Here is a 25927-nt window from a genome sequence, read left to right as displayed (position 1 = left end):
AAAAATGCCTCTGCCAGCTGCATTAGCCGCGCGTCTCGCAAAACGGGGATTAATCACTGGATCCGAAAAGCATGGTATCTCTAACCCTAACGCTGCGATCGAGCAATAAATTTTTTGACACTTTTACTGCACATCTTATATCAATTTGTGTCCGCTTTGCGATTGTAATACATGTGATACACATTCACCCACATCTTACATATTTAGTTACATTCATTATTATAACGTTATATTATTTCCATATATACATATGTATAATGATTACATACGTTTGATCGTAGACATTCATAACGTTAAATTAAATTCACTTTGTAGAATCTGGGAAAAAAGAAGCGAAAAAGAAGGTGCACGAGGAAGTAATAGCTGAAGATTATGACAACACAAAAGAAGAAATTAATCAAATTGATATATCCCAAAAGTTTATGGTACGTATGATCCAAAATCAGATTATGAAAATTCTTATGTAACAAACTTTTTACTATAACAATTTTAAAAGTTGTTAACATTCCTAAGAATCTTTTAATTAGGGTTACAGCGGATGCCCTAATAAATATAACATTTACCATGAATGTACAAAAAAATGTAAAGAATTATGGGGACTGGGACGCATGCAACCCTCGGACAAATATATGAAGCGACAGATGAAGCTACTTCAGAAGTATCCCCTGCCAGAAACTTGGAAAGCTGTTTACGATCCTGGATGGTAAATTTTGACACTTCTTTCAGTTTTACTGAATAAATATCGCGCTGTCTCCAACACAGTTGACATTGATTTTCCATCACTAATTGGATAATCGTAATCAATTTTATTTTCGTGTTTCCGATTCTGTTTGCAGTGGGCAACATTATTATTGGGATTGGTCGTCGGATTTGGTATCCTGGCTGCCACCGGGACATCCCAAATGCCAAATATCGCAACCCGCGTCCCAACTGCGCGAGGAGTTGCATTTGAAGGCGGGCGATCAGGACGACAACATGTCCAGCGATGACAGCACTAGCGATCAAGAACCGATGGAGGTTAGTAATTATGTTTCTCTGTGTAATATCGTAAATCCGCACGCTTTATGTTTTACATTAACATCGAAAGTGGAATACAATGTATTTAATATTGTACGACACTGTGATTCCTTAGGTAGAGGAAAATGATACCAAGAAGGATAGAAAGATCGAGAATCGTACAAAATACAAAGGGCCGGACGCTAAAAGACCTCAAAGATCGGATCGAACTGATGGGAAAGACAAGAAAGATCGTACGTTGGATCCTATGGATCCGGCATCGTATAGCGATATTCCCAGGTATGCGTTCATCATACGCATTTTTATTACTAACAATACTTTTCTAGTTTTTATATTAATAATATTATTACTAACCTTTTCTATTACTTTTGTAATGCTTAATTAAACATAATTTTGCTTATCCTTGATTGTGTAGGGGAAAATGGTCAGACGGATTGGCTAGACATAATGAAGCCAAGACTGGTGCTGACACAACCGCTTCGGGGCCTCTTTATCAGATGAGGCCGTATCCAAGTCCAGGCGCGGTACTTCGCTCGAACAGGGCTAATAAAACAGAGTCGGAATCGGCGAATAAGCAGAAAGTCTCGTTTCCCGAAAAGCCGGAATGAATATACTTAATAATAATAATAATAATAACTTAACTTTAATGTATTATGTGATGATGTTAATAGATAATAATAAAATATAGTCAAAAGTGCACAAAGTCCTTTTTTTAAAAAAGTACTTTGCAATAAATAATCTTTGGGTCTTTGGAATTGAAGAGACCTCAAACACTTTACTTCTTTTTAACGTTTTTTATGAAACACTTGTCAAAATTCTTTCAATTTTTAATATTGCACTTTGTATGGATTATCCATCTTAATATCTCTGGAAGAAAAAAAACCTGATAACAAATGCGTCAATGAATAATCCATCCTTTTTAGCTGAATGCGATTATTGCTGTTATCGCATTATCTGTTACGTAAACGTTATCAACAGTGCGTTAAGATAATCGAAATAAAAGAACCCTAGATTTTAATCACGAAAATCTCGTATTCAATTTGCGACGTGAAATCACATAAATCAATATAGACTTATATTTACACGATAGATTAACAGTATCGAAGTATATCATTTTATCATTATATGTACATTATTCAATCATATCCGTTTCATATTCATGAAATATATCATTTTTTTATAATTATTAAGAATATCTTTATTATGGGTTTATCTTACTTTCTTTATATTATTTGTACACATGATAAGCTCGGACTAGATTTTAAGATTATATTTCGAGGAATACGCTGCTGTCAATTAGCATTGATAAATTACTCTTGACGTAATAATTCTTTTGATTATCCCGATGGTAATACCAATTGCGTCAATTGGTAAAATATCAGATGAACAGCAATTGCCTGTAGCATGTACTCCAATATATAATTTAGTAATATTTAATCATAACATGTATTAGTAAAATAATTCATAGGTAGAGGAAGAAATTTTCTCTTTTTCATATAAGAAAACTAAATCGATTGTAATTATATCATGAAAACTTCAACATTAAATACGTGTATACTTTGTTAAAGGAACACGTACAATTGTACGCAGACCCTATATAGTGGGTCGAAATACCATGTCGAGTCCAATTAGGTATCGGATCATGAAAGATTAAAACATCGTTAATCATGTCAGCCATCAACATCTGCCATACGAATGTTGCGAAGCGTATTATTTATCGCTGTTTTGAGGAAACGTGCAGGGGACGATAAAAACTAGGAACTCGTTAAATATTCGCTAAATATTTGTTTTTGCTCGCAATGCCATTAGCGTACATGTAAAACCGATTGGGGGGAGCCGGTCAAGGTATTCCAAGGTATTTGTATATAACGATCGATAATCGGTACATCCGCGTGATGGACTTTTGTACGCGTATCTTTATCTAATTTCGTTCCACTCGACAACCGAGGAAGATAAAAGCCCTGCGGGTAAAGTTAGCGGAAAGGAGTGAGGGAGTCTAATCGACGGAATTTGTCATAAATGCCGTTATCGTGGTAAAACCAGCAGTTTACCTTATTTCGTTCGGGTGATCGCATCGTTAATAGCCGGCTTTGACAAGTCGCGGGAGCGTTTCGTCGACTCTGCGCGGAATTTACGAGGATGAGCAACAGTATCGCGGTGACGATAGTTGTCATTCTTGCGCTTGCACCATCTGATAATGCTGCTAATCTAGGATTTACGCGACTCCTCAACGTGAGTGGTGAGTTACATTTGCGAAAGATTTGCCAGCAGTGCAAAAATTATGTCGTATTGTAGCATCCACCGTGTAATATCATATCCGCTGCTTTCTTTATTCATAACGTTATAAATAATATAAAATATAAAATCGCCGGATCAAGTAATTAAAATTAGTGGAACGTACTGGGTGTTTGGTATACACAGCCTTCATTATACACTTAACAATGTATACTGAAATTAGATATGAAGATTAAAGACGTGTAAAGCGATAAACTCTTCATGGATAAGCATTTGCACTGTGTAATTATGTAAACTTCTAAGGCTATTCCATTTTCAGGCATAACAGTACTGTCCAAGTTTTCTACAGAATATTCCGTATTAGCAATGTTTTTTTCTACGCGTATTTATTAAGAGGTGTTTATCAAAGTTTATTCATAAGTTGCAAATTTTCTTATTTTTATACTCTCAAGATTCAATTTCTAATCAAAATATTTTTAATTTTTACATTTTTTCAATGCAATCAGTTAAAATTCTTTTCCTCGACAGGTGCCGTGTATCCTCTAGTAGATGGAAACTCGTTCGTAGCTTCGGTTTCCGGAAAATTGCCAAAGAACATCTCGCAGCTGGCCGATCCCGACGTAGCTAGCATTATCTATGAGACATTGGAGAATGGCACTACGGAGGTCACGACCTCCGCATTGGAGGATGACAGTAAGAGCGCACCGAAAAACTGCTCGCCACGCTCGATCGAGGAGTTTCCGGAGGTGTTCACGTTCGAGGAGCGTCGTCATGGCGCAGTGGTACTTCACGCCTTCTTCGGGCTGTATTGCTTCATCCTGACGGCATTCGTCTGCAACGATTATCTGCTGCCGGCGCTCGACATTATTTGCGCACGTCTGAAGATCAGCAGTGACGTGGCCGGGGCGACTTTCCTCGCCACCGCGAGCTGCTTCCCCGAGCTGTTCGTGAACGTCGTCGGGACCTTCCTGACCGAGTCCGACCTTGGTGTTGGTACCGTGATGGGTGGAGCGGTCTTTAACACGTTCGCAACCCCTGCGTGCGGCGCGTTATCGGCGATTCACGTAAGTATTCAGTATAATCGACTCAATTGTCGTTAATAATAAGAATTACCACCGTAACGAAGCGATAATGTGCCGCAGAAATATCAGTTTATTATACACACACACAAAGAATATTCTATATAGGTGGATGTGTGTGTGTCTGTAGCTTCAGATAGAACATAGGTATGTTTTTATATTTATATTAGAACGAAGAAGAACAGAGACCTCGAGGAAAGATGCAGAAGCACAGCTAGAACAAAAAGAACGGAATTGTTGATTAAAGGCGTGATAACGTCGTTCTATCGCAGTGCAGAAGCTTGCGTAAGCTCCTTTAATGATACAGTAATTACGGCAGGTTCGCTGATTAATCTACCATTGTCTATTTATACATGATATATATAAATATCACAACACGATTCTTGGAACTTTCACTTGTTATTGACAGTAAGACTTATTAAGAAAATAAGTGGTTAACTGATTTCTCGTCCACGAGATTTTTATGGGATATAATTTCTAAAAACAAGTTTAAGAAAAAAACGCTTGTGATTTTGATTAGCTAATCGGAGATATCTATTGATTATCGATAAATTTGAAGTACGTAAGATTAGGATGAAAATATAAGTCTTTGCTTTAGAATAAAGTGTTTTAATATAAAGTATATTAGAAAAGAAACATTATATGTATTATATTAAAAAAAGCTATAATATCAAGAAAATTATACATAAATATCTGTAATTTTTATAATATTTGCGAAAACTTATTTGAAATGATGTCTCGTACATGATCGTTTTTTAAATATTTATTTATTTAATATCACATTAGTACCTGCAAGTTGACAAACTAATTGAGAACCTCTTATTTTAATCTAATTTAATCTAAGAGATTTTAATCTTTTAGATTACAATCACCGTGATATTCCTTAACATCAAATAATGAACACTTTCACGAGTTTGTTATTGAAGAGATTAGAGATTTCCTTTATTACATGTATCCTGTTTGTCAGAATACTCAAAATGCATATGTTTCTTGAAATAGGCGATAAGTAAATACTACATGATTAGAAATATATTCAAACATACAAATGTAAATAATCTTTAAAAATTATTTCTTTAATTACCTATAATAAAGTTGAAACACTTATCAAGAAAAAAAATACTATCAGTAACGTTAATAAAGGGAAAAGAATACGTGCAACAAAATATGTGTAAAAGAAAACTGAGGCCATAAGAAAATAAATTTAGAATACAGTATTTATATTATCTAATATATAGCACTTATAAGATATATAACATATACACATTATATATACTAGAATAAAGTAAAATTGCAATTCTTTTTACGTTCCTCAACAGGCAATACCATTAGAATGGCGAATATTAACTCGGGATAGTATAATTTACGTGATATCAGTCGTCGTGTTGGTGATCGTAATGTGGGATGGCTACATTGTATTATACGAAGCGATCATACTTATGGTATTGTTCGCTAGTTACTTGATGATATTATTTTGCGGCAAATGGTTTGCACGTTGGTATAATAAGCTTACGCACTTGTGCACTGGCAACCACAATACCGTCTTTGCCAAAACTGAAAGTAAGTTATTATTAAATTTTTGAAGATCTCTTGTATTAATAATATAATTTATCTAATTTGTATCATACGCTTTCCCACGAAGCGATCTCTTAGTGGGTGCTAGCATCTACTGCAGATTGCCTGTGTACGTGTATAGCATAAATTCCTGTATTGGTTCTTTGTATCAAATCGCACTTACCTGGTGTGCAATTACTGCATTAATTACTATATATAGTTTATATATATAAAATATATATATTATATATAAACAAAAATGATATTTGATTTCGATATATCTTGAATTATGCAATTAATACACGTAATATATTTATGAACATAATTTTATATGTAAACCAATCGTAATTTGCATTGTTATCTGAACCTTATGATAATGCAATTATCTTTTTCAATCCGAATTTTGTGATATAAATTCATAAGGTGCGACCGTTAATTTAGTCTTTAATAAAGAGCAAGCATTAAAATCCCTGCGACTGCATTTAGCGTTAGAATGATCGCTCGGAAATTAAATTAGAAACTGTAACTACCCTCGCAATATCTTTCAGATTAACACGTGATACTTGTCGACAGGTGATGGCGTAATTCAATATAACTGTGTATACGTTCACCTAAGACTCTAAAGAGAGACACGTGGACTGCCTATGAATGAATTTTGCACTTTGTTATCCGACAGCTCCTAAACACAAGGAAGAAAATCAATCAATGCCTGACGGTCTGTACAGGCCGTATTTCCATGGTGAACTCGTGGCGGAATACAGAAAAAGCCTAAGGAGCAATGGCTCTCGGAAGCCTATGCCTTCTGCTAATGGCGTAGAAGCGCAGAAGCAGGTGGAGCAAGCGGACGAAGAGTACACCGAACCAGGTACATGTCACCCTCACGCATTTTCTGAATCGACAGACTGAATGCGATAGGACTTAAGTTGAACAAGAATCGCTATGATGCTAAGAGGATTTCCATATCAGACTAGTGTAATTGCTATGAACGCTCGTTTCTAGATACACCCTTTGTGTGGCCGAGCGGCAATACACTAGCGAAAATCTGGTTCTGCTTCGTTTGGCCGTTAAAACTAATCTTGTTCGTTACCATACCGGACAGCAGGTATAAACGGTGGAGGAACTGGTACCTTTTGACGTTCGTCATGTGCGTCATCTGGATCGCGATATCTTCCTATCTGTCGTCATGGATGACGACTGTCATCGGCGATACCATCGGGATCCCGGATTCCGTGATGGGTATCACGTTCCTAGCCGCCGGTGGCAACATGCCGGAACTCGTGTCAATCGTGATCCTTTCCAGACAAGGTAAGTAAGCTTTTCCGAAGCTTTGACGGAGATTCCGAGAACATTTGCTGAGTAAAGTTCTTCTAGAGAAATCGTATCTTTATCGTGTTATTTGCACGCGCGATCGAATCTCCAACATGCAATATTAAGATCCAAATTAATCCTTCTGTCTACAGGTAACGGAGACATGGCAATGAGCAATACATTAGGTGCGAACACGCTTGATATCCTACTGTGCCTCGGTTTACCGTGGTTGATAAAAATCATCAAGGACAAGGAGGATATCAAAATCGTGTCGGGCGCCCTGCGTTATAGCGTGCTCTCGATCGTCGTGTGCGTTATTGCGTTTTACTCGGTGACCGCGTTGTGTAAATATCGATTGAACAAGAAAGTCGGTGTTATTTGCCTGATATTATACGTGATATTCCTAGTATTTGCTCTGTTATTCGAGTTGAACGTTTTCTACAGGGTAAACTTACCTATGTGCTAATCTCTTGCACTGTTATTTACAGTGATTTTTGCTGTTTACTTGAATGCGTCGATGCAAGGAGAAGTCAGGATTAAATCAAAATTATTTTATCAATTTGAAGAATACATTTAAAATATTGACATAATAGTTAAAACAATTCCTACGCTCATTGGATCGTATGTGTTTTCTTTGTACTGTTACACGCGAGCAAGACACTTTTGTCAGATCGCGAAATATTGTCATCCAGATATCCTTTCTTTTATTGATCATAGATATTATGCATATTTCTATCGATTTTTCAATTATTCCGATGAAGGATGCTCTTTTTTACTTAAATAGGTTTTATAATAAAATTGTTTCCTCTATTTAAAAAAATGACATATTAAAAAGACTGTTATTTTACCTTCCATTTCATGTTTTTTATAACGGACCCTACGTAAAAAAGGACTTATAAATTTGATTTCAACATAAATTTCGATATAAATTGAACTTCGTACATTAAATAACTTTGAATTGAAAGAATCATGAACTGAACAAAATACATTAACACATTTTTCGGTTTCCAATGAAAATAACAGCATTCTAGATTAGCTTTTGTAGCTTTTATTATAAAAATTATTATATAATTTATACATTATATTATATGTATGTGTTATAATACCGTAAATCATGAAGACGCAAACGTGTGTTTTTGAAATGTCTATTTTTGGGGAGGGCCAATCAATTGCGATATAGTACAATCGTTCGCATCTTTCTTTTTAAATTAAATTTTATATTGTTCAATTATATTTGAAAGTAAATCCATTTATTACTATTACTGCTTTACGGAAATGTAATGTTTATTGAAGTGTAATCTCGGAGGAAAGTATCGTGCTGAAAATTGCAAATGAAATGCAAATTTCGATATCGCAAAAATTGCCCATCCCAAACTCTGATGTATTATAGTATAAATCGGTCTCAACCGTGACCGTTTTATATTTACAAACGGACGGCATGACATTCCTTTTTTGATGTCGATTTTTTCCGTATTTTATGAGCACGAAGCAATGGACATTACGTCAAATTATGCGTACCGCTCTTCTCTTTAGGTACCGCAACGAAGCAACTTAGAGGGAGTCCAGCTCTGTTTTTCAAGTATTTATTTTACATATGAATGTTACGTGCTTCAAATGCGTACATTATATATTGTAGTTATTATTATTGAATATATTTTCGACTAAAATACAATCTCAAACTCCCATTTTATCCTTATATGTGAATTCTCTCTGTGATATAATACAATATACATTTCTCTGTAATATGATATAGCACATTGTTGATGTGATCTTGTAATGTCTCCAAATTAAAGAGTATGTACATACAAGTACTTCTCGCATATTTACACTTGTCACATGCATTGAAATTCCAAGGTAGTATAATCTCACAATATCATTAAAATGTATCTTAATTTTACCCATCATCGAAATATTCCTGTATGGAAATCACATGTTTGCAAATATGCCGAAATAGTATCGGTATTTGACGTATCCAGCAATAACAGGTATACGTCAAGTAGCACAGCAATGGTCCCTATGATCATTGAGGACACAGCGACAATAGTGAGATGCCCATCGCAGCATTGGTCCCCTTGGTCATCCAGGATGTCACCAGTCACCCTATGGATATATGCCCAATGACCATTAAAACATCCTCTTAGCAGTGGACATCGAGGGTACATTTCAAGGAGGCAAGGCTTGTTCCCATTGCTGTGTTCTACGTGCGTTGATAATCGATCGCTTCGTGCTCTCTAAAAGGCGGAAATGATCGGGCATTTAAAACATCATGACGATTTCGTTAAGCTTTACTCCCTTACGGTTAGAAGGGCTCTGCACGTCTGAGATATTCCTGTTCGCTGTTTTTTTTTCTTTTACTTCAGATATTGCTTTACTGTGGCGTTGTAATATTGCTATACTTTTTTCCTACAGCATAAACATAAGATGGACTTGCCTGTACGGCGATCAACGAGATCTATTTATCTGTTTGCGAGAGGTAAATAGGCGACGGTAAGTAGACGTTGGAGGGAACGCAATAGGCCACGCTGACGTCCTGTACATTTCTCTTATTCTTGAAATAAATTATGGTACATGTATATATAAAATTGCGCATACGCATACGAAACTCCAAAAAAAATAGCATAATTTTTATTAAACGTGATATAATGCATACAGATTAATGCAGATCTCTGTTTTTTGAATAAATCAACTTATTTATACAATTATTTTCTGTGATTAATATATCAAGTTAAGTAAAAGAAATATTAATGTAATTCATATAAAAAATATCTACAGAATGAACTAAGAATTATAAAAGAAATGTACAAATGTTGGAACTAATTTTAATTAAAGTAGCTTTGATTTTAGACTTATGGCCCATATTCGTATTATTCCTTGGATTATTATGCAATCTACTTCAATATTTTACTATTAATACTGATGTTTTATTAAGATATTAATCTCTATTAAAAAAACATTAAATATAACATAAAATAGCAATAAATTTTGCCTTGTTTAAAACATCATAAAAGTTAAAACGTCTTAATTATAATATTAGAATATTATTTGACGTAGTTTGATTTCGATTAAACATTGATCAACGTAAAATACTGACACGAAGTTATAAATAACAAATAGAATAAAAACCATAAAAATCATGACACAATAATAGCTACAAATAAAACCGTTCTCCACAAATATAATTTTTACGATCAATCGCGTTCTGAATATCACCTAATAGCAGTTGTAAAGCGACGCAAACATTTACATAAAAAATTCATGACATTAAAATGATATTTATGACCAACGAATTAATAGCATTTTGTTTGTTTGCCGTCTCACTACTTTACTTTTTTACAAGATGATAAGGTGCCGTCAATAGGCAGTTATCTTTCCGGCTCCGCTGAAACTACACCGCTGAATTGAGTTTCAGGCACGCGCTTTCAGGCACACTTTAGATACCAAAGCCAATATATTCGTTATTCCTAATTTCCACCGAGTTTATTGATCGCAGACAATATAGGACAAAACGGCAACAAGAGCAATTCCTATGTTTGCCGTCAGCATTTTTCATGTTGCCGGTAAATATTAAGAAATGTAAAAAACAATGTAAATAATACGACTCACGTCGGTGATGATCATCGCTCAACGTCCTCCGATCGCTATGTATCGATTAAAGCATATGCAGCCTACATATCTCGATACTGCGCGCGATATTTGCTTTACGAATGGAAATTTGTTCCTCTAACTTTATCACGTTCAAATATTTGCACTGTATGGAGAGAGAAAGAGATAGAGTGAAGGAGAAAGAGAGAAAATCTCTTTCTCTCACGTTATTATACACGTTATTATTATTATTATGTTATATAGTATCTATATAACATTTTTGTGGACAAAGGTCTGGCTCTTGGAGAAACCGTATTGCACGCGATAAAAGCGTAGTGGCAGCTTCCATTATCTTCTTTTCCTCGAGCACATTCGACATCGTACATTCCCGAGGGGCTCGCATTTATCATCGATAATCGGGTTGACAAGATTAAGCGGAATGTCAATATGTGTACAGAGCGCGGAGAAAATCCCTGCACACGCACATATAAAAATATAAGTCCAATTTATATTACGCGTAAGAATATAACGCATAAAGCAACGCAAAATAGCGTACTTGACAAAGTACTAGAAATAAGTGCATGATTAAATCATTTTATATTTTTTTCCTCATATATATGTGTATTATGTTGTAACATGCGAGTAAGTAATAAATGTGAGCGAATTTTTGCGTAAGAAACTTTCTCGCAATCTGTTTTACTTGAGCAATGTCTCGAGCGATTGATAAAGCAAAGTTCGATCATGAAAACACGATGCGCGCCTGCTGGTAACTCCCCGTCGTATTAGCACAGGGGAATCAGCAAGATAAATCGATTACGCAAAATAATGTGTTCAGATGTGTCGATACATTAAGAGTATACTACGAAGCTTGCATATTCCTCTTAAATAAATATGATATTTCGCACTTTAATCGTAAATGAAGCGGAGAATTATTGTGGGCGAGAAACAAACAAATGCTCTTTCATAGAAATTGTTATCTATTGAAGTAAAGAGATCTTTTTTTTGTACATAACGTCCGGCTCTTCAATGGTTCCTCTATCGTATATTCGCGCGATAATTTACATTTGGGTTTGACTGAGCTCGCGAGTAGAGGTACTTAACGCACGGCAGTCGTGCCACGTATTTCAGGAAAGGTCCGTAAAAATTTCTCGAATGCGCGATACGTAATCGCTAAGAAATTGATTATGTCCGAAGAAATAGCATGCTGAATAAATGAGACTGGAGGGTGAATCAGGTTTCGAATCAGCAGCTCGCTGGCTTACCACGCTCATAAACTTTGACTTCTCGCTCATTTTTCGATTTATTCTAATTCTTACTTGGCTAATCATCAGGATCATTACTTATAATTATTTTTAATAATTATATTCTTCCTCCGCTTTACAATCTTCATCCCTTCAACGCAATTCTCAACCAATACAATTTGCGCGTCGACTGCATTCACCCGCCAGTACGATATCTATTCTGAAAGCAAGCATTTTCCTATCTTTTCGTATGAACGAAAAGCTTGTAGCTAACTATATTTATATTTATCCTCCGTTTTATTGAAAACTGGCACCCTACGTATCGGCAATTAATTATTCTTGAGCTTCAAATAAATTAAAAAAAGAATAGGATAGGAAAAGAGAAATAGTGGCAAGTAGAGAAAAAAGTTAGTTAGCCGAAATAGTGGAAAACCGAAGCTGTAGTTAGTCATAGCGAAAGAAACGCGTATCGGATACGAAGTTAATGAAGTGGTGCACCGCATTACGAACGAGAGTATTTAAAACGCAGCGCTGCTGGTAATATCATCCTTGAATAAACTCTTATGACCTATGACGTAACTCTTAGATGATAACCGACGTGCTATAATGTCGTCCGAGTTAATTATCCGCAAATCGCTCTTACTCGATCCGGTAAGTGGCAGAACGAACGTGTTTCGGTGGACACTCGAGATACTTGGCGCTCCTGGTTACTCACTATGAGTGTAGCAAACGGGATTATTTTACGCTAGTAATAATGAACACTTGGATCGCGAATGGAAACCTCTCTCTCGACGATAGAGCTCTCCGGCCGAGAGAGGAAGAGATAGAGAGACCTACGGAGGCTTACAAGCCTAGTTGCTCCGAGGTGCTTTCGAAAGCGCGGCATACGATTTTGTTAACGAGAGAGATTCGCGGCGATATTCGCGTTTATATCTTCTACATCTACGAGTGTCCACGTGACATGCGACGAGAGATACAAATCACGCGTGAGGAGATGCTATCCGAGAACGGGCGCCTCCGAGTGTTGTCGCCGGGTCGCGGCAAATTTCCTGGATGTTACTCTCGTTGAGTTATTGGTAAGTATTGTCATTGACTTGTGTCGTGTGTACATGCACACGATGTACTACGCCGCGACCGAAGAGAATGCGAAGTGGACGTGGACGCGTCGGTCCTCGAGCTTGACAATACCGCGGCAACGAGATGGACGTTGCCATCCGCGTTTCACTGTATCTCGCAGAAGGGCAACTTATTGTTCACTTCCTTGGTCTGCTCCTGATCCTGGCTGTTACCGCCCTCGCTCTTCGGACTGCCCGCTTCCTCCACGGAGCCCCCACCGCTACCGTGAGGGCACATCGATTGTCATCTAAGCGCCAGGGTGGATATCATTGGTGGTCGGGACGGTTTGTTGTCAAGAATCCTCTCGATTTCACTCATTATGTTCGCATTCAACTTTGGGATGAGCTGAAAACAAAACGGAATTGGTGGAAATTGATTTAACGCATGATAACATTCAAAAAATATAAAGATAATTATTTGTGTGAGTGTGTATGTATGTATATGTATATGTGCGTATAAATAACAAACGACTTCATACCTGTAGACTTTGGAGACTCTCGTACAGTTGATCTATATTGGACGCACCGAGTAGAAGGCACTGAACACTTTCATTCTTTAAAGACCACGCGATGGCCAGTTGCCCGAAGGAACATCCCAATCTTTCGGCCAAAGCGCATACATCTCGCAACTTGTCTGAGTATTTCCGAGTCTCTTCGTCGGCGGATTTGTCTTTCCACGCGTACTCCTGTGCCAAGAAATAACATCAATCGTTAAATCTAGGACAGATGTATGATTACAATTTTGCACAAATCATATTTAATGTCTCACGTCATTTGAAGCTTTTCCAAATCGTGTTTCTACTTAACTGTATTTAATAATTAAAATAAAATAATGTTGTGTTTCTATGATTTAAACTTTGAAAAAACGATAATAGAAAAGAACATAAATTGACGAAAAGATAAGAATGTTTAAATAAATATATGTAGGAGCTATTTTATAATTATTACATTACTCGTAATAAAATCATACCTCCTTGTACAAAGATTGAGTTTCATCCTCCGTCCAACTAAACGAAGAGTATTTATTCTAAAATTATAAAGATCACATTTATTTCGATATAGATATAAGTTTGCCAGAGATAAGTACACAACGTACCTTACTTCCAAGTACTTACTTTGTAAGAGGATCTCGAAAGGAATGAAACTCCGCAATCTTCCGGCTTTGAAGAAACCATTCCGATAGTAACGGTGGACCATGCCATTAAACCGACACCTATGAGAAACAAGACATTTATTTTCGAAAAAATTATTTGTTAAACTGACGAATCATTATCGCACGAGGACTTATTATAGATTTCTTTTACAATATACATGCATTTTACAACATTACATGCTGCTTATTAAATAAACCGAAAAATAGATTAATTACCAATTTTATTATATAATTCTGTCATATAAAGCTCAGGTTTCTCTCTATAAAACAGATGATACTCCGCTTGCTCGACGATTGGCGTCACGCAATTAAATTGCCGACAATTCGTGTAGGCTTCCATGATTTCTACGGGTGACCATCGCGACGTACCCCAGTACATTACCCAACCTTTGCTTATAACGTAATTCATAGCGCGAACAATCTCTGAAACGAGATCATACGAATACGTGAGATGCAAGAGACAACGGAATCGCTCTATCACGAAAAAAATTGCTCGGTAACTGACAAATAATGCAAAATCGATACGTAAACCTCTACTCTTTATTAAATGAGTAGTGCCCCTTAAAGTTAAGGGGCATTAACATTGAAGTTTAAAGCGCATAGGGATAAAGGTAAAATATGGCTAAGTAGATCTCGTTTGCATACATCTTTTACACGATATTAAAGCGCACATTAACATGATACTAAAGAAGTTTACACGTATTACATGTATTTATACAAATATCTATATATTTATATATATATATATATACTACATACACTTACGCGACGGTGATTTCTGTTTCACTATGAAAATATTCAATATAAAAAAAAGCATACAATCACTATTACGGTATAGTGCACACAACTGCCAGACATCAAATCGTCACCATAATTAAGATTTCTCATAACTACATTTTCAATTTTTCTTGTTTTGGAGTTTTCACAGAACTTCTTTAAGTCCTTTATGTCTCGTGAAGTTGAATTGCATTATGCAATATGCAATTAAGTAAATCTTGCCTGTTTCTGAATTTATATTAAAGAAAGGAATGTTTTCATGCATATCATTTTCTCATTCTATAATACACGCATTGCATAATATTATTCAACGGACTTGTGTTCCATAAATGTGATGTAACTAGATCCTCGAATCAATCTGTCTGTAATAAATTGATAATGCATTAAAATCTTCAAGATCTCTGAATTTTACTTTAGGATTGAACCTTGGCGGAAAATAATTTTACCTTTATCCATAAAAAGCAGAATTTATTACAAAATCATAGTTTGTCATGGAAAACTATTTTTAACTTGATCGTAAATTATTAATAAAAAAAGGAAATTAAGAGGTAATAATCTAATATTACATAAATAACTTTCTATTTTTGCTTTTCTGTGGTATGAGTAAACTGTTTCTGCTATTAATACTGAATTGAACGTTACCATGACACGGATATCTCGAAATATTATGTAAAATTATTATCGGAATTACTGAGATAGTATAATAGTACAATGCTTTGCGGTAAAGTACCGCAGGTGTTCGAACAATGGGATGGGCTTAATCAAAGACTTGGGTGATCACTCGTAGGAGTTGGAAATTTACCTTCCATCGGACACATTGGATCGACTTTGTGGATCATGACAATGTCGATGTACGACAGTTGCAGCCTGACGAGCGAAGCTTGCACGGACTCGATAATGTGTTTCCGCGATAGCCCGCGACCCTCGGTCCTATCAAGAATGGTAGATTGTTATCAATCTCATCATGTAATGTATTAAAAACAAATTAATATTAACAAGGATCATGTATGAAACAAATGAGATATGTGGCAGTGTATGATTTCATTCCATTTTCTGTCGTCATCAGACATGACGATATAAACAGGATAAACCACGACGAAACAACGACTTGTGACGCTTAATGTCACGGAAACCTAGTTATCGATCCACACGTCAAGGCAAAGCCTCATATTCACATCGTTCACTTAATATTAAACGAGGCCGTCTCGTATCGAGATTCACTTACATCATATATATGTATACGCGACGCCCCTGTCTCGAGTTTGAAAATCCTATGCTAAAAGTGGCACGGCTCACTTTACGCCTGTAATAAAATTGCTACCGTCTAATCATAGATGATATATCATCTCGGCCCGCTTAGGAAAGCTGTTTCAAGGAAAATTTCTGTTTTTGATACATCGATACTGTTCCAGATACACAATGTACACACGACTGACAAATAGAAAATGTGGTATGTGATAAGATATCAATAATCAGTTCATCCAGTTACGTGACAAGTTTTTTTATATTATATTCACGACAATAATGCAAGGAGGATTTAATTTTTGAGCTCATATATCTATTCTTGGAAATCAAGAAGCTAAAACTAAAATCAACTCTTTTTTTTAATTTAAAAATGAAATTTATCTCTCGATTTTGTATATACTCTTTCACGTGTTTTTATCACCGACATTCTCAATGCCACTTGACGATGTGGGAATCGCGAAGGATAAAGTACACAGGTCGATGAGCGTAAGTCTGATTACAACAAAGCCATCGATCGAGAAGCACATACATGTACGAGAAAAGAAACAAAAAAACGGAAGAAAAAAGGTAGAAAAATGGAAAAGAAAAACGGAACGCCTTCGCGTGCAACAACAGCATTACAACACATCGAGAGCCACCGACGCCGCCACTGCCAGCTCGGCTATCATCAAATGCTCGCTAAACACCACCACTAACAGACAGCAACGGCGGACGTCACCAGACGTGACACCGATCGCGCAAGCGGCGCGACGCCTCTACTCACTTGGTGTTCCAGTAAATTTTCGTCGTGACGACATAACTGGAACGATTCCAGGCGCGCCTCAGCAAGATACGACCGAACTGGATTTCCGCGCGGTGCCCGCTGTGAGCCTCGCTCAAGTCAAACACATTAATTCCGCTGTCGTAGGCGAGCGCCACGACGGCCTCCGCGGTCTCCTCGCTGCCGCATCCGCCCACGCCGAAAGTGGTCCATGTTCCTGCGCGCATAAAACCAATCAAGCGACATCAGCGACCGTTTCCTGCGGCCCGCACCGCGCGACCGAATCGCGACAACAACGGATGCGTCACCTGTCCGGGGCTTGCGATCTAGCACACCAGCACATCTAGCTCACCCAATTCGCAAAAGAGAGTCAGACTCATTCCGCCACACAGAGTTAAATGCCCCGGCGTGCAGAATCGGCTCGCAAAGTGCCGGCGTCCAGCCGACCCTGCCCGTATACGGGAATATGCAAATGTTGCAACAGAAAATACGAAGCTCGTGTGTATTTAAGAGATCGTAGTAACATGGATAAGGCGATCGCGGGAGATTCCGTGAAACTGGAGCAGCTCGCGAGAGAGTCTCATGAATAAAGGCGAACTCCTTCCCGCTTGGAATCGTATGTGCAGAACGTGCAAAAATATGAAGCAGTGTTTCGTTATTATTATTCTAAATAATTTGAAAGGTATATCTTTAAAGCTTATTAGCTGAAACTTGTTTAGTCTCTCCTTGAGCAGGATTATCTTTCAGTTATGTTGCGAACTATATATTACATCAAGAAATGTCTCAAAGTCATGCAGTTTCTGACGTGTGGCGGCTTGCTTTAAGATTTGAAGAGAGCGGTGACATCAAAAAGAAGTGAATAGCTTTAAAAGTGTATCAGACGTACACAGCGGACACATGTGCTCGCCTACCCAGATAGCAAAATGATACCAACATGCCCGCAGATTGGTAGCAAATTCGATCAGAATCCCAAACCAAAACCGTAGTCATCTGTGTCCGCATTAAGCTCGGGTTCTGCCGACAGAGCCTGCTGGACAGGTAATGTGAGCAGATTGGCAGCAAAAATCGCGCAGAGTCTGTACACATAACCTGGTAGCAGATTGTCAGCAGATTGAGAGCAGAGCCTGCGCACATAACTTGAGAGCAGTTTGGCAGCAGAAATTGAGCAGATTCTGTACATAATCAGCTGTTAAAATGACCCCTAATCCATACTGCTATTTAAATTGCTATTTTTTCTTTATTTTCAATGGGAAAGAAATGCAAAATTGAAAAGAAATACACAATAATAAGAATGAAATATATATCCAGTAAAAACAATGTGAGCAATATGGTTAAATTAAAGTACATTTGGCTTGATGTATTTTTCTGACAGTTCGTTGCATAATCTCTCTCTTATTGTTAATTTATTCTAATCTGAAGTCCGAATTTTGCTTTCGAACTTCAGATTGCTTGCGGTGTGCGTGGACGTTGTCCATGGGAGCCTCTGTGCCGCAAGTACAAAAATTTTCAGAAAAATTAAATTATCGTGCCAAGGCGCGTATATTAACTTACATAACTGTCAAGCTAAATCTTAACGTCGAGTAAGAACTCGACGTGTGCACCGCATAGCGGTGCGGAGCGAAACCGCATACCTATCTGTTTAAATTTGAATTGTGTCGAAAGCTGCAGATTCTGCTCGGTTTCTGCTGCCAATCTGCTCACATTGCCTGTCAGCAGACACTGTTGCATTTCTGATAACAGTTTGATGACATCATCTGAAAGAGCAACTTCTGTATAAAATCTGTTGCCTTTCTGACATCAAAAATTTACCGCAGACACTGCTCAGAATTTGTTCGTGCAGGTTTGGCTGTCTGGGTATGTAAGCGAGTTGCGTGTATTAGTCACGAGCCATCACGCACAAACGATCGGTTACAGGTCAGAGCATGTCGCGTGTGTACGTGACCCGCGGTGTGTCCCCCGCAGGGGTGCAGTGCGAGATCAAACCTACGTGCGTATATCTATGTATGTGTATGCGTGCGCGTGCGATGGCAGGAGAGACGGCATTACGAAGTAATGAATGCGAGAGCGCGGATTGACATCCGGCGGCCCCGACGGGGCCGGCGATGAAAATCCGATGGTGGATGATACGCGAGATTCCAAGATCGATTTGCGAGATATCGTGCGCCAAACGGAAAGGTAGTAGTGGGTCCTACGGTTAGCCGGGAAGCCCCGCGAGATCTCAGAGAAATGACTCTACTGAAAGAGGGGAATACATTCAGAGCGTACCTAATCCAACATTGGAAACACGTAGACCGCTTTTGCCCAAGTTGCGGTAGCGAATACCTGGCGAGGGGTGCTGCAAACGTTGCGCTTGTGCGGCAATGCAGCTAGTTAGTAGCTGCTCTTTTGTGCCGGTCGTGTTGCTGCAGTGCACGCCCGAGTCTGCACCGCCGCCTCCGCCACCTCCGCCGCCGCCGCCGTTGAACTCTTCCATGCAATCGAGACTTGCTATGGGTGCACGGCAGCTGCGCATACAAGGGGCACGAGTTATCGCGTGTCCATGTCGATACGTCGCTCGTTACGCGCGGTAGACGTAATCCGCGGTGCACCGACACCGTGCAACTCGACTACAGCTGATCAGTATCTCGGTAACGGGTCGTCTTGGGAACGTCGGATATCCGGTTACAAGCTCTCCCATGGCGAACATTCGGCTATCGCGTGTCGTTAATTCTTAACTTTTTCTTCAGTTTTCCCTCATCCAATCTTCGAGTGCGATCTCAATTGACTTGCTAATTTAGTATCCCGAGCTCGAAATTTTCGTTGGAACTAGCTTAACTCGAAGTTGAGGAGCGAACAAGGGATTTCGTTGTCTAGCTGTATATATATCCTTGAATTTTCGTTACCTCGCAATCATTGGAAATAACAATTTCATATATGTTAATGTTTCTCTCTTGTCACTAAAAGTTATGGATATTATTTTACTAGAGATATATTCATACGCATTGTTTCATGCTTAGAAGCATTGTCCTAATCATTATCGCTTTCTCGCCAAACAGACATCAACACATAACATTCCCTAACATGCATATGGAACATATATCAATATAGACATTCGATTTTGGGTTGGAATCTAACATCATCGCTTCTCGTCATTACTCAACAAAGCACAGATACACCAACAGCCTGGATTAAGCAGGTCTGCGGATTTGCTCTCCCTTTTCAAGCTATAATCTCGCTCGCATAATACGGACACGGAGAAGGAAAACTTATTGTGGTCAAAGTTAGCTCCTAGCTAGGCTGACGTTAGTGCAACCGAGTCTAAGTGAGCTCACACACCTCAGTGCCTCGTAGCTCGCGTTACTCGCTTGAGTTGGAAGCGGTGGCGTTGAGCGTGCCGACATATAACGATCGCACGTTATCGTTACCGCAACCCCGAATCGGATCACTTGTGTGCGAATTTTCGTTCGAGCGAGTGAGCTCGCCCATTTGGTCGATCGCTCGCCGTTCGGACAAGCGTGGCCTTAGAAACGCCTAGGTGCGCGCTTACGCCCGTGCCCCTTTAAAAGCTAAAACTACCGTCGCGAGACCACTGCCGCGATGTGGGTCACCGGCGCGGGGACGGCACGATAGGTTTCAGGTCGGAGAATATCGCCTCTCGCTCGAGTGCCCGGTATACCGTGTATACCGACCACTTTGCCCGACATTACCCAGACGCGATTACTTTGCGAGCCAGCTGCGCGCGCGTGCTTAATAATTAAAGACCCGCCGAAACAACCTCGGTAATCCTCTCGCAGAATAAATCCCAGACAACGACGCTCGATCGATGCAATAATAGTTAAGTGATATGAAAAGCATAAAGAATGAAAGATGCATACTCAAGCGTGTGAAAAATGTATGAAATGGTAAAACGATTATTCTAACGTGTTTTTGTCGTGCGGAAATGATAAGGTTATGAGGGTGATAAAGAAAATTGTAGATATCTGATTTAACTTTCATGATTTATTTATAAATTGAACACAGTCTGAAAACTGATGTGTGTCATGGACTCTTTAATATACTCCACGTGTTATCAAATAGGACATATTGCCCTATAGGTATGTACAAGAGAGGCTGAAAATTGATTTGCTCATTTCTCGCGTCTACCGGGAAATTAACGGAGTGGATCACCCGAGATCATTGGGCAAGGCATTTTAATTGAATCGCACGCGATATTTCGTGGCTGTCCCGCAGTGACAGTTGCTTCCGTTTTAACGCAAATTCATCCCGCGACTGGGTCCAACATGGGCAAAGTGTCCGCAAGAACAATCCTTCCTTCATCAATTGATTTTCCTTTCGCAGAATCGATTACATTGTTACATATACATGTATTACATACCGATAAATTGTAGGCAGTGGATAAGAATCGTCGTCCTCCATGCTGCTGTTCGTGTTCGCGTTGTTGTTCGTATCATTTCCCGCTGTCGAGGTAGTGCCAAGATTGCACAGCATTAATCGCGACATCACTGATCTCGGTAAAACTGATTTCGGTCTATCGGAACACTTCGGAGGTATGCGTAAGAGGCCGCTATGGTGTAGGTACCACGTACGGACTCAGTACATACTATACTCGTAATGCGGCAACCATATCCGTTTAAAACGTGTTTACTGAATTTCTCGCGCGACTCTGTCGTATTCTACCGCAAAGCCTCCTCCGTCTGTTCGCTCGCTTTGTGCGCTTTCCGTTTGCTTTGGTACTCAGGCGCGATACTCGGCGCGCGGTAAATAACTTGCATATCGCAACCGTATCCGAAAATGTATGTACAGATTAGTGGAATCGACCGAGTCGAAGAGGATCGTCGGGTCGTGTCGCGAAATTATTGCACGTACGACGCGTAGGCACTGATTAATTTCTCTCCCCTCGTTATCGAATCACGCTTAGGCACCACTTATTTTTATTTTTTATTTTTTTTTTTTTGAAGAGCATTAACTTCACAGCTTCCGTAGATAATCGGCACAGTAGTCCGCGCTCGCGTTTGGTTTGGGGTAACGCAGCAGCAGGGTTCGCGATTCGTCGAGTGCGAGTCTAGCCAGCTAGAGGTACCGTCGGCGAGCGAGACGGTTTGCAGCGAACTACGAGAACTAGTTAGACGAATGGTCGATATGAAGCTAGATATGTGACGCGACTTCTACTGGCATCGGCCGTGCACGCCGGCACCGAGGTATCGCAAAGCGGTGCGGTCGGAGCAACAATCGCGCTGCAGCGGAAGGGTGCTACTGTCTCGCATTGCGATCATCCATCATCGGCCACCCCGATTCCCGCAGCGTCACGCAAGACCGTCCACCGGTGCCCGTTGCGGCCGCGTGAGACTCCGGTTACGCGCGCCGTATCGCGGGTCACGTAACGCGCGCGACGATAAGGGACATATTATCAGACGGCCGCGAGACGGGTCCGAGCATAGATGCGTGTCCTCGAGGCAATCGTGCGGCGCGGCACGGCAATAACGAGCTTTCATAAAGGAACACACGCAAATCCCGAACGGAACATCAGTAAAAACCGGGGGTCACACGGGGAGAGAGAGAGAGAGCGACGAGGGCGACGAGCGAGCGCGTCGTGCTCCCTGCGCGCGATAGGCAGACGCTGCGCCCGCACTCGGACAACCCGCTGCTCGATTCCCACCTTCCCCGGCGGAAGCGGAGAGGCGCAAGCGATGAACAAGCAACCCCCCGAGCGCGAGTCGCGTTCCATCCCCTGTGACTGCGCACGACGAAGGGCGCATGAACGCGGCACCGCGACGCGACGCGCGGACTCGCGAAACCGCGCGGCGAGTACTCCCAGCCCCGACGTTATTCGCCCTCGCACCCTCGTACCCCGCGGGTGGAATAACCGCCAAGAAACCATCGTCATTACGTCTGGACTGTAAAGCTGCGGTAGAAATGCAGGCAAACCGCGTGCTCGTTGGATATCTGGAATTGTTATAAATATTTTGGATAACCACGGTATCACGACGAGATTTAAACAATTGAGATTCTGGTAAATGATAATCGAGTTAATTGGAGATTATTGTGATTATTGCTGCGACTTTATCTGATTGATGATTACGGTTTATTCGTCCCTGATACACGTTCCTTCGTTGTCGGAAACGCGAGGGGTGGCTGATAAAATAACGATTTGAAGATTATCAAAATGTGTTACTATGGACAGATGCCTTCCGTATTGTCAACGACGCATGCGTACGTCTCACCCTCTAAGTCTACTCTTAACGAAACTGCAGGACTGAACGATTGCGGAATCCATGTTTTGTGATGTATCTGATTCTTCTTATATAGATAGGTACCAAGCAAACAGGCTTTGCCAAAATTACAAGAAAGAATCTTGGACATAAGTTACTGAACTGCAAATAGTTTTCCAATGTTGTTGGACCGTTACAGGGAATTAAAAGAATCGTCCAAAATTTCGTGTGATTTTCTATTTTGTCTTACATGTGAGAGTCATAGTAGAAACCACAAATTTAAACAACCAGTCTTGCGAACATTACTGTTTCACCGTTCCCGAATTAAGATGTACAAAACGTAGACGAAAATCGTGACCTCTCCTGATAAATCCAACATTTGCAGTCAAAAACTAACGCGAAGTGGACGGTGGATGTGTTTGTGACGGGGATACGCGCGCGTGTATACGTGCGTGTAACCGCATTTGGCGCGCGCGTGCTGCTCGGCACCCCTCACCGCACCCCTTACTCACACGCACATGTGCACACCGACGTACCGTAGCACACATACACGATACATAATCAACGTAGGAAGAAGGGTTTTGTGAATCAACGGTCTCAACGGTAACGCCGCATTGCAGATCTGCCGCGCCGACACGCGACTGACCCCTCACCACCATTATACCTAACACATATGCACACGTACACGTACACGTACACATACACAAATACATGTATATACCTATCTATCTGCAGGCCCGTGCACACCGATCTCCACGTCATTTATAAAACAAATACTTCACATTGCCTGAGACAAACGTCGCCGTCACGAACAAGGGGATGAACGAGGTGTCAAGCCTTCCCTTCGAAGAGAAGATAACACGAGCGTATCGCACCGTCAACGACGCGTGTGCGTCGTTACACTGTACGGAATTCAGTTGACAACGCCAACCACGATGCATTTAATACGGTTAATACAATTTGACGCCCACGCACGAAAGTAATTACAAGAATGAACTTCCAACAGTACGGTCCTCTACCCGTCGATGCAATAAAACGTAGACGGACCGAGACGAACGCATTTGTCGCATTTCTGTATTTTCACCATGCTGTTACGCACAATTACGGCAGTAATTTGGTCGGCTGGTAGGTTGACGTATACGTTGCGAGTAGAAGCGAAATATCCGTTATATTTCGAGCGAAGTGGCATTGAATTGCATACGTACCTGCGAGTGGCAGACGGATTTCAGCGACGCGAGATATCCCGGGGAATTACGTCGAACGCGTTAGCAGCGTCTCGCCCGACTCGAATCTTTTCATACATTGTGCGGAGTCTGCGACGAGGAGCCAGACGCTGGTGCGCTGGTAAACTCGGTCGTTGAATCCGTGCCAAGGCTCGAATTTTCAAGAATTCGCGCGAATACGAGCGGCGGTACGTTTGCGTGGGCTCTAAATAAAATTGCGTTGATATCTGGATAGGGTGACCGGTGCTTTTTTAAGCCCGTCCCAGTCGTTCAATCTCGTGCAATGATCGAATCTCGGAGCGGATCATATACCGCGGGAAAAAAGGACTGCTGGTGACACGTGGCATATATACGGCACCTCGTGTAGTCCTGAATATTAATGCCTTCGTAAATACTCCAATATCTACGGAGCATAACTGAAATAGCAGTTCCGAGATTTATGGATGCATCCTTGGTCAGCACGGAAATAATTTCTCTTTAACGGAATTGTTCCCCGGAAAGACGAAATTCCATCGAATCGGTTTCTCTAAGAGAAAACCGATTGAAAATTGAAGAGAATCGAGTTAAAAAATTACGGGCAGCTTCTGAGGTAGCCTGCACGTCAGCGTAAACTCAATTAATCTTCTATTTCATTACTCGCTCCTCGATAATTGATGAGCGAAAGTTCAGCGTGATCAAAAAATAATCTGATGGACAAAATGATGTGGACGAGATCCCTGACGTGTGGATGGCGAATATTTTTGAAGAAGGGGTCACTCCATGTGTTAAAAATAAGATTTAGCTTTCGAGCTTTAAAGAAAGTTAGCCGTTACATTGCTAACTTTTATATTATCTCGTGCTATAATTTCAACTGCGTCCACAGAATTTGATATTAAATTAGCTGACATGCTACAGTTTCTCTTGACACGAACCGAAATCGCTAATTAACAGGCGAGACATTACGAGACGCTGCGGATTGTCATCAACACCGAAACTGACGGACGTACAAAAGCGCAAACACAGAAACCTCTACGCTCGCAGAAAGTGGACGGGAATCGATGCAACTTCGGCTGTATTACTTTAATAATTTATTACAGTACTTTTATTAAATGTTAAGTTACGGTTTTATCTAGACACATTTACAGTCACTTGATTTTGTGTGTCGCAATGTGAAGGTGTATCGCAGAAAGGTGTGTCGCGCGCGACGGCTTGCTTCGTACATGTACATGTGGGTGTGTGTTTCTCTTTACAACAACGGTATGACGAGGCACGTGATCAAAAAGGGAGAACCTCCGCCGTTCCTGGGATACACGTCGCCGACAGTTTCCGGCGGAGACGCGGAAACCGGATGCACTCGCCGAGCAACTACGCGGCGGTACTCGCTAACGGCGGCTGTTCCTTATGAAGAGTTCGTCGCATCGAGCTGTCGGATGGACGCAACAGGATTCGATTCGCGATCAATAGTGGACTCCGT

General features: G+C 40.2%; 3 protein-coding genes across 5 annotated transcripts; 2 read left to right on the top strand and 1 right to left on the bottom strand.

Annotated features, from left to right (window-relative positions):
• The first annotated feature begins 4 nt into the window (after nucleotides 1–4).
• Nucleotides 5–1715, top strand: LOC105277548 (polyglutamine-binding protein 1). Its single transcript, XM_020031103.2, has 6 exons — nucleotides 5–74; nucleotides 316–425; nucleotides 528–703; nucleotides 837–1017; nucleotides 1133–1296; nucleotides 1433–1715. Exons 1-6 carry the CDS (start codon nucleotides 5–7, stop codon nucleotides 1623–1625), a joined length of 894 nt encoding a protein of 297 aa, XP_019886662.1. The 3' UTR covers nucleotides 1626–1715.
• A 428-nt stretch (nucleotides 1716–2143) lies between these two features.
• On the top strand, nucleotides 2144–8851 carry LOC105277547 (sodium/potassium/calcium exchanger 4). The gene is made up of 6 exons (XM_020031102.2): nucleotides 2144–3256; nucleotides 3781–4316; nucleotides 5648–5888; nucleotides 6559–6747; nucleotides 6882–7187; nucleotides 7343–8851. The coding sequence occupies exons 1-6, from the start codon at nucleotides 3157–3159 to the stop codon at nucleotides 7654–7656; spliced, it is 1686 nt and encodes a 561-aa protein (XP_019886661.1). The 5' UTR covers nucleotides 2144–3156; the 3' UTR covers nucleotides 7657–8851.
• A 688-nt stretch (nucleotides 8852–9539) lies between these two features.
• LOC105277546 (voltage-gated potassium channel subunit beta-2) lies at nucleotides 9540–25405 on the bottom strand. Of its 3 annotated transcripts, none has more exons than XM_026971220.1 (9): nucleotides 24457–25405; nucleotides 19329–19567; nucleotides 17067–17280; nucleotides 15861–15988; nucleotides 14498–14704; nucleotides 14244–14341; nucleotides 14099–14155; nucleotides 13608–13814; nucleotides 9540–13474 (listed from the first exon to the last, which is right to left on the bottom strand). In XM_026971220.1, the coding sequence occupies exons 2-9, from the start codon at nucleotides 19534–19536 to the stop codon at nucleotides 13373–13375; spliced, it is 1221 nt and encodes a 406-aa protein (XP_026827021.1). In that variant the 5' UTR covers nucleotides 19537–19567; nucleotides 24457–25405; the 3' UTR covers nucleotides 9540–13372. The 3 variants fall into 3 exon arrangements, with proteins under 3 accessions (XP_026827021.1, XP_011334264.2, XP_026827020.1); XM_011335962.3 differs by lacking the exon at nucleotides 24457–25405 and adding an exon at nucleotides 21418–24400; XM_026971219.1 differs by lacking the exon at nucleotides 24457–25405 and adding an exon at nucleotides 21418–24399 and having other exon boundaries at nucleotides 19386–19567.
• Between the last annotated feature and the right edge of the window lie 522 nt (nucleotides 25406–25927).

This window comes from Ooceraea biroi, chromosome 7 (genome assembly GCF_003672135.1).
Source record: "Ooceraea biroi isolate clonal line C1 chromosome 7, Obir_v5.4, whole genome shotgun sequence".
NCBI lineage: Eukaryota > Metazoa > Arthropoda > Insecta > Hymenoptera > Formicidae > Ooceraea > Ooceraea biroi.
The sequence above is the reverse complement of the archived record's forward strand: the minus strand, read 5'-3'. Positions and strand labels throughout refer to the sequence as shown.